The sequence below is a fragment of the Vombatus ursinus genome, unplaced genomic scaffold (assembly GCF_900497805.2).
Source record: "Vombatus ursinus unplaced genomic scaffold, bare-nosed wombat genome assembly UNPS02015024.1, whole genome shotgun sequence".
In the NCBI taxonomy this organism is placed as follows: domain Eukaryota; kingdom Metazoa; phylum Chordata; class Mammalia; order Diprotodontia; family Vombatidae; genus Vombatus; species Vombatus ursinus.
In genome coordinates this window covers 90,857-100,145 of record NW_020954802.1, presented here as the reverse complement: position 1 = coordinate 100,145, position 9,289 = coordinate 90,857, and the positions used below count along the sequence as shown (strand labels likewise).

General features: G+C 45.9%; 1 protein-coding gene across 1 annotated transcript in view; it reads right to left on the bottom strand.

Moving 5' to 3' along the window:
- Nucleotides 1–2,044: 2,044 nt before the first annotated feature.
- Nucleotides 2,045–9,289, bottom strand: part of ATP2B3 (ATPase plasma membrane Ca2+ transporting 3) — a gene marked incomplete at its 5' end in the record, with an annotated part of 87,199 nt that continues 79,954 nt past the window's right edge. Inside the window, one exon of the mRNA XM_027845769.1 lies at nt 2,045–2,353. Within this exon, the coding sequence (XP_027701570.1) occupies nt 2,045–2,353 (309 nt within the window). The remainder of the gene's footprint in view (nt 2,354–9,289) is intronic.

Here is a 9,289-nt window from a genome sequence, read left to right as displayed (position 1 = left end):
AGAGAGAGAGAGAGAGAGAGAGAGAGAGAGAGAGAGAGAGAGAGAGAGAGAGAGGGAGGACGGGCATAGCTGTGTAATAGAACTACTAGGCAATATCGAGGCTGACCACAGTTTGAAATGATGGGGTAGCCTGTTTGAAACAGACGTGGTTTTCAGCCATCACATAAAGAAGGGATCTGTGTATCACAGGGCTTTCCCAGGAGAGAAAATTGATTTGTAGCCTCAGGAGAAAGAGCCCACAGGTTTTATTTAAACAAAAACAAGATTCCATTCCTCCAGATGGCTTTTTTTTTCATTTCCCTCCCCTGATGTTGCCTTAAAGCCACAGTAAACAAAGTTGAATGTAAATGGGTTCCGACATTCTCCTTTGCATATGCTCTGAGCTAGAAGAGATCAGAAGAGGGTTTTTGACATATGGTGTTTGAAAGTGTCCAGAACTGCTTCATTGACACCAAAGCCAGCATATTCCTTGAGTCTAGCGGCAGGCAACAGACCAGAGGTAAAATGCTTTTTCTCAAAAGCTGATTGATTGTCCAGTGCTAACTTTTAAGCTTTCCCCAGGGTAAAGAGGGCAACCCAGAGTACTAGAGACTTTGGACCCCTAGTCCTCCGGCTTTTTACATCTTCTGAGTTTCACGAATTGGTGTCCTCTCTTTACTTTTTCTTCTTGGCATTGTTTTCTCACCATTGGCACCTTCATTTCAGTCGGTTGAGTCTGGGTTTGGTGGCAATTGTGTATTGTCAGCATCTTGAATCGGATCAGGAATCGATTTTCTTTTCTCTGGTCTTTTCTGGGTGCAGGGTGATGGTTGCCCCTTGCATGCCATTTGGATGCAACCACTTCAGATTTCCTTTCTTTTTGCCCCAAGAGATCCCAAGTGAGATCCCAAGTAGCGTGCCAGTAGCAATCGATCCCCAGCAGGAGTCTGCAGTGAAATAGCTTTTATCTGTTATAAATTGAAGAGCCTGGGATAGATCTTGAAAGGGCACTGGCATCTTTGACTTGGTTCACCAGAGACCATTTTCTTGACATTGGGATTATGGAGAAAGAAATAGGAACATTCTTAGGACTACAGTGAGACAAGGGAGAACTGAAATTACAGTTCAGCTCCCCTCTGTTCGATAGGATGTTTCCAATTAGACACTTTGGTACATTCCTTTGAAACCATGAAACCCGTTTAAAGGTAACTCCCTCCCACACCCCGCCCCCCCCCCACCTTGCACTATGTCTCAAAGTGTAAACTTTATTTTAGCTCCCTTCATTTCTCCCCTTAGGAATATGGTATCTCACCAAAAGTATTCCCAGGAACACAGCAGGAAGGAAGGCAGAGGGGAAGGAGACATGAGGGAGGAGGGAAAGGAATAAAATACACAAAACCCAGAATTCTCTCCCTGAAAAATATCCCTGTTCCAACAAAGGATGGCATTTCTGAATTAAAGTGCCTGAAAAAGGTGCAAATATGTGTGAAAGTGGCTCCTGTGGATGGGCCAGTTGCTGGACTGAAGAGAGAGGAAAAATAAGGAATATAGATATTCACACATACATACATACACACACAGCATCCTTCCTGGTTCTTGAGCTCAGCCCAAACCACAGAAGTTGCTCTCATTTTTTTTCACTTACAAATCCATTTCCACTCTCCCCATCCCGCCGCATATACAAAACCCCCCTCCCCGACAAAAAAACCCCAAACCCAACCCACCCCATCTCAGAGTCTAAGTCCCCAATAAATAATGGAATTGTGGAGGTTATTTCTTTCATCATTGATCAAAAAGAATAAAACAAGTAGGGAAAACATCCATCCCCATCTCTAGCATTGTCTCATTCACTTTTTCTTTAATAAGCTAGACCTCATGGTCTGGATGAACAAATGTCTGTCATGGCAAATCCTTATTTGTCTAATTTGTTCCACTGCACATAATATGCAAGAAACGTTTTAGGAGAGCCTTGTCCTTTCCCTGTCTTGTTAGGTGGGCATATTTGAGTGTGTGTGTGTGTGTGTGTGTGTGTGTGTGTGTGTGTGTGAAAAGAGAGAAGTTCTGATTAGAGTGAGGTTTCCACACTGTTGAGTGGGCTTCCAGGACTAGAAGAGGTAGCTGGCTTGCTGACGTCTGTGGTCAAATAGATACCATTGTCTATGGCGTTGTTGTTCTGATTGGAGGGGGGCTGGGGACTGGCTCGGAGGCGCTCCTCCAGCTCTTCCATGTCAGTGTCATCAATGAGAGGGATGTTGTGGATGTAGTCATTGATCAGAAACTCAGGCGTCGTTGTGAAGTTATGGATGGAGGTCTTAGATGCAGGTTTCTCCAGGCCTTCGTAGAGGGAGCTACGGAATGCTTTCACCACCCGGATCTAAAATGGGAATTGATGGGGTAGGAGGGCAAGAGTTGGGAATGGGAGAAGAAGGGAGGAAATAAGGAGGAGACCATAAATTGTTCACTAATTGCTACCCACTGGGTCTGTCCACCTCAATGACTTGTTGGAGTTGTTTCATTATAACTGTTCATTCATTGGGGGCTGGAATAATGGGCAGAGAAGGCTTGGAATATTGCATGTGAATATTAAAGGACCTTTAGGGCAATCTGAGAAACTACAGCCTCATGGAGGGAAAATGGTAGATTTGAGTATCCTGACCTTATGCTAATTTGGACCGCTCTGAGATCGATCTAGTGGCAACCCTTTGGATTCCTGGATTTGGGATCTGAGGTTCCAAGTTAAGGCACCTCCCTGGGAGGTTACCCTCAAACAATGTCATTTTGCAATCAAACCATGTTTTGAACACACCCCACGGTAAAACTCATGACTTTGTTCAACCAATTACCTATTTATAATATTGGTCCTGTGGTGTTAAATGCTCCCTGTGACACCATGATTTTTTTTTTCTTTCCCCTCATGTAACCAGTCATGTGACATCAGCGAGGTCTACTCAGTTTGGATACCTGCTGCCCTCCCTGGCACTGCCACCAGCCTGATCACTGAAGAGTTGGGTCAAAGCCTGAGAAGTTGTTGTAATCACAACCCAAAGAGTGTGAAAGCCCTTTAAGAGAAGGCTCTGCTCTCAAGGTTTAAAGTAAAGAAGGGCCTGGGTAATCTACACCGTCCTCTTTGGGAATCCATTGAGCTAAGAGTTTGACAGAACTCGAAATCCAGAGTAGACACAACCGAGGCTGATGTGTCCCCCTCCCTCCTTCTCCTTCTCCCTTCCCCCACCCCTACCCATCCGAATCTCCGATCCCACCTGTGCATGGTGACATTTCGTGTACGGTCCCTTATAAATGTGCATGAACAGTTATAAGTTGGAGAATGCATTACCGTGGACTGATCCAGACTGTGGCACACATAGGAGACAAAACATTATAAGAACAGGGAAGGTCAAGTGGCTGGTCAGCAAGAACACCCCCAAACCAAACCAAACGAAACCAAAGGAACGGAAGTGGAGGGGATGCTGGTGTTAGACTCTGCAATGGAAATAGGCGCCTGATGGATGAGTTTAGTGAGCTCAAGCAACCATAGGGTAGGTCCCAGTAGGAGGAGATGGGCTTTTGTTTTGGGAGAAGCATTTCGCTTCCTGAGCATACATTCACTGGAGGCAGGACAGATGGCAGTGGAGACAGGATGAGGAAGCGGGGGGACACGAGCAAAGAATGGGGAGGAAAACCTCCTTTCGCTTTTACTGTAAGAAGCCAAGTAAAATTAAAGGACAAAAACAAGAAATGTGAAGGCCACATTCTCATTTTGTTCTGCCTTGGGAGCCGAGATCAAACCCAGGTGCCCGCCTCACTGTCTCCTTTTTAGGGTGTCCCCGGCCTCTGCCACTGCTTACCATCTCACTGTATTTAGTAACCTTGTTAGAAACCTCTCTCTCTTCAATATGCAATATTTCTGCCTCCCTCCTGTCCTCACCACCTTTTATGTTTTTCCTGAGAGTTCCCTCCACTCATGGTTTACACAAACCACTTGGGTTCAGACCCTTTCCAGGATGCCCATTCATGTGCCAGGAGTAACTCGGAGTTACCATTATGAGTGGTATTTCATATGGAATGGCCAGGAAGATCCATTGTAACAGCTTAAGGAGATCTCAGAATTCTCAGGCATGACCCCATTTGGGGAGCAGATTTGAATGTTCCTCACTTTCGATCTTTACTGGGCTACACTGCTGACTTAACCCTGAGGCTTCAAGCTTAGAGCGTCTGTGTGGCCACAGGCATCAGAAATGGAAGGAATGTGATAGACAAGACCTTGTTTCTTAACCACTGTCCGAATGGGCCAGGTGCTGGAAGCTGAGAAGTTAATCAGTGAAATCTAGAGGTGGTCCTTGAACTGCAAAGAAAGCCCTCCAAATATACAATGAAGACGTGGCCTTGGAAAACCAGATGTGTTTCCATGAGCCTGTGCAGAGGGGAGTTAATTGGCATAGAAATACCCCGATGCAACTGATGGCACTTCCTTTTACAAATTTTCTCAAGGGTTACCAGAATGTGTGTTCTTGAAGAAAGGAAACCCCAGGAAGCAGGCTCTGGGATGAGTCCATTGTGTTCCATTTACCCAGGGCCATATGATCCTGGAGGGTCTGAAAATGGGAAAAGGGGGGTAGTGTCCTGGCAAGAGCACTGGGCTGGGAGTCTGGATTCTCAGCTAAGCTTGGCCACTAACTTGGTGTGTGATCTGGGACATTCTGTCTCTGAGTCTCAGGTTCCTGATTAGAAGAAAATGTAGCAGTTGGATTGTATGGGCTCTAATCTGCTCCCTGATTCAGCACTTGGCAAAGCAGTAACTTCAAACTGAAGTCACTGACCCCTGAAATGCCTCTTCCCATATTGCTTTGGGATAGTAGGCTGTTAACTGGGTAGGGATTATTTGGGGCCCTGTACTTCATATGAGTAACCCAGGTGAGAGCTTTCTGATGAGGTTACTAAGCATGAAGAGATGGTTACTCTTTCATATCTTGGCTCTGCCGTTAACTTGCTGGGTGTTGACCTCACTGTGTCTTCCCTCATCTTTAAAATGGAGGAATGGAACTAGTTCATGAGTGGGTCTAAGGGAGCAGCTAGGTGGTGCAGTGGATAGAGCTCCGGCCTTGGAGTCAGGAGGAGCTGAGTTCAAATCTGGACTCAGACACTTGACACTTACTAGCTGTGTGACCCTGGGCAAGTCACTTAACCCTAAATGCCTCACCCTCCAAAAAAGCAAATGAGTGGGTCTAAGGTTTTTTTGTTTTTTTTTTTTGAGCTAGTGAGAAGCTCAGTAGCAGTGAGGGGAAGATACTGATGCTGTGAAACCCTAGCAAGAAAGGGGGAAAGCATCTAGCTTCTGGAATCTCTCTGGAGAGGCTGAACCTTCTTCTCCTATAATGTCCAGTATGGCAGCTGGATACACAGGAGACTCTGCCCTTGTAAAAACTTTCTTTGGAGACACTTTCCAGGGATGCCAATAAAGGCATTGAGACAGTAGGGTGTTTCAGCCCCTCCGCCATGAAGCAGCTCTCCCCAAGGTAGGTTTACTAGAGTAAATAAAGGTAGCTAGCTTATGTAGATCAAGTGTTGGGCTTGGAGGTAAGAAGACCCGAGTTCAGATCCTGCCTGTGTGTCACTGGGAAAGTCACTTAACCTCTCTAAGCCTCAGTCCCCTAATCTGTAAAATGGGGATAATAATAGCAGTTACCTCACAAGGTTATTGTGAGGACCAAATGAGATATTTGTAAAAGCGCTTAGCACAGTGCCTGGCATGTAGTAGGTGCTTAAGAAATGCTAGTTGTCATCATCATCATCATCATCATCACCATCATCATCATCATCATCACTAATTGTTCAGGTGCCCCAGGAGGAAAGATCCCATCTTTCTTCAGGAGAGAGAAAACTCTAAGTCCTTCCAGCAATGCAAGGTGTAATGCCTCCTTAGTCTCCAAATCTCCCGGGAATTGGGTAAATTCTGGATATTTTAGGGCTATCTAGAGAGATCACATGGGGTCTCAGTGGAATCAGGAAGGCCTTGGTTCAAATCCCACCTTTGACACTAGTTATGCAATCACGGGCAAGTCATATCACTTAATTTCTCAGAGTGTCAATTTCCCTGAATGTAAAATTGGAAAACTCTTTGCTCCAAGCACTTTTAATAGTTGCCTCACAAGGTGGTTGTGAGGTTCAAACAAAGCAGTGGTGTGTAATGGACTGTGCTGGATTTGGAGTCAGAGGACCTGAGCCCAAATCCTTCTACACCTTTGTGACCTTGGGCAAATCACTTGACCTCTCTGGGCCTCAGTTTCCACTGTGAAGTGAGGAGGGTGGACTAGCTGGCCTTGAAAATCCTTTCCAGCTTGAAATCTATGCTATGATGTGTGTAAAATGTTTTGCAAGCTTTAAAGTGCTGTGTGAAAGTTATTAGTATTATTATTTTACATTTTTGTTTCTTTGGAGAGACGAATTTGGAGACTTTTTTTTTTTGGACAAAAAAAGCTCCTTTCAACATGAGACTGGGCTCAATTTTCAAGGCATTGTATGTTACATGCGACTAAAAGGTTTTCTTGCACCACTGATTTAAAAAGTCTCCACATGCTCATGGAGAGTGGTGTGAACGCAAAGCTGTGAGGCCTCCGACTGAGGCCCAGGTTCAGGCCTTGCAAAGCTGGATGGAAGGTTCACATGCTGCCAGGATCAAATGAAAAGGGAGGAAAAAAAAAAGGGAAAAAACCCACCCAATCCCCAAACCGCCTGTGACTCTGTTTCCGGCATGATACAGAGAAACAAGACACCATAGAGAAGGCCTCTGTCCATGGCCGACCGACACAGTCTGCAACCCCCTCAGAGGAAGCATTGGGTACAAAACTCATGCATTATTGCCACAGTAAACATTCGAGTATAAAGGCCCATTATTGCGGGAAGAAGGGCTGGGGACAGGCCTCCAGTGGCCCCTTGTTTCAACAGGGAGAATTGCATGCCAAGTCATTGGTGCGTCCATCCATGCCTGGGCCCTGAGGGAAGCTAATGAGGCACGTGGGGGACATGGACATACACACACACACATACACACACACACACACACACACACACGAGTGCGCACACACATACACACGCATAAAATAAAATAAACAAACAAGGAAAGCAGAGTCTGTGAATGTATGTCTTTGAATTAAAGTAGGCACTATGAAAGGAACCTCAGGCTTACCACTGGGATAGACAGGCCTCATTCATTCTGTGCTAGTTTGTTTTTATGGTCTATGAGCTTTCACCAGAGAGTGGGTCAAAGGAGGAGGAGGAAGAGGAGAAGGGGGGAGTGGGGAAGAGGAGGAGGAGAGGGAGGGGGAGGAGGAGGTGGCAACCTCCAGAGCTACCTTCTTAGTTTTTCTCTCTGGAGGCTCCTTCCCAGTGAGTCTAAACTATATGGAATAGTTTGCAAATATTCCATCAAGTCCCCACTTTTCTAGGGTCAGGGGTGGGGCAGAGAGGGAAGGGGTTGGGGTTCTGGATGGATGGAGCATTGGTGAGCAGTTGGAGTTCATGGACAGTCTACAAGGTCTGAAAGTCTACCAGGATTGTTTCCCAGTGCATTGGACAAATTTCTGTTGAATGAGTTGGCTTTACTGGAGTAAGGATGGAAATATTTATCCTACTAGGAAAAAAATCCCAAGTCCCATTCTTGGGTTTTTCATACTCTTTTTAACTGGGAAAATATAGACCCTTATGAAGCAGTAGCAACAACTGCTTATCGGAGAAGGGGCTAGACTTCACCATTTTTATTCTAAAATCATTCAAAGAAAAATGAATTGGAACAGAAGGGTTTTCTTTGGCCATAGTCTCATGCTGCCAGTGTTGCGCCTAACAAATGATGAGGTGCCCAATGAGCAACACAGCAGTGAGCAGCAAACAATATTCAAATGCTAATGACGGCAAATGATAATCAAACTAAAAGGGAAACCAGCAGGGGGAAAATCCAGGAAGATCCAATTCCAAAGAGAAGGCAGTCGAGTTCATCCATTGCCCTTCTTGAGGTCCAACTAGAAGAAATGGGTTGGGGAGGGGGTGAAATTGAATTTGGAGATGAAAGGCATGGGGTGGTCCCAGGTCACTGTTTCGGTCAAGAATTCATTTCAGGCTCAGTCTGACCAAAAAGCATTCTTGATGTAGAGGAATGGTGTATGGGGCTGGGATGTGTTTATATCCTTGGTATGCTTAAGAGTATGGGAGAGGGATGTCTTGAGTGTTAGAACTCTGGCTCTCTAAGCAGCACTTTGCCAACGGTCTTCACATCCCTTCTGCTGTGCTCCCACCCCACCCCCCAAACCATCCTCACGACTTCTCTTTTCTTGGGCCCCAAAGCACTACTAGGATTGTCTGGGCGGTAGCCCTGTGGACAGCTTGGGACTATCAGAAAATGTCATCCTATTTTTCAATCATTTCAACCCTCAGCTGAAGCACTTCAGGTCCCAGTTACTCATCCACGTTGGGATTGACCAGATCATTAGAACAGATTTTGATACTCTAATGTTTTAACATGTAAATGAGTGAGCTGTGTTGTTGATTTCAGGAGAGAAGCCCCATTCAGGGGAGGGGCACCTGTTTCTGTTTTAATATCTGCTCCTTGGATGCCTCCTCAAATTTAAGAAGATAATGCTGGGCATGCTGCCTGATCCATTTTCTTGGCTGGGTCACATACCCTTCCAAAACACAACAAAGGTGTTCTCCAGTTCCCTGTATGCCTCTGGGGTATGACTGTGAAGGAATAAGACTGATTTTCCTGTGTGGCTTGGGGAACTAGTCTCATTATATGCTAGTCACCTCTAACATGGCTGATGCGGGCCTTGGCCCCCCAGCAGGACAACGGTCACGTAGGAGAGTCAGTGCTGTTCTGCTCATTGGACTCATCCCAAACAGATGATCTTTTCCAGAAAGTACAACCCAATCATAAAAGAGACAAACTGATCTCAGGCACCAGAATTCCTTGTTCCTACTTCCTTTTTTCCTCTCAACTCCAACTCTTGGAGAGGAATGCAGGTGTGACCCAAAGGGGACGGAGAACCCTCCTCTTCCCCTACCCTGCAAAGTGAGTGAGAAGCAGCTAACCTTTCACCCAGCTGATGTTTGGTGAATTCTTCACCTAAACTGTTCAGGTAACAGCGGGAACTATTCTTCCGCTGTACTTACCACCTGCCGGCTCCTGGGAGGCACCCAGGAGCAGAAAGGAAGGAGAGAATGGCTGGTGGGCACATTGCAGGGAAAGAGAAGGTGCCAGGAACACAAAGGATGCCCAGGGACAGGCAGGAGAACAAGCAGGAATCTGGGAGCCAAGAGGCAT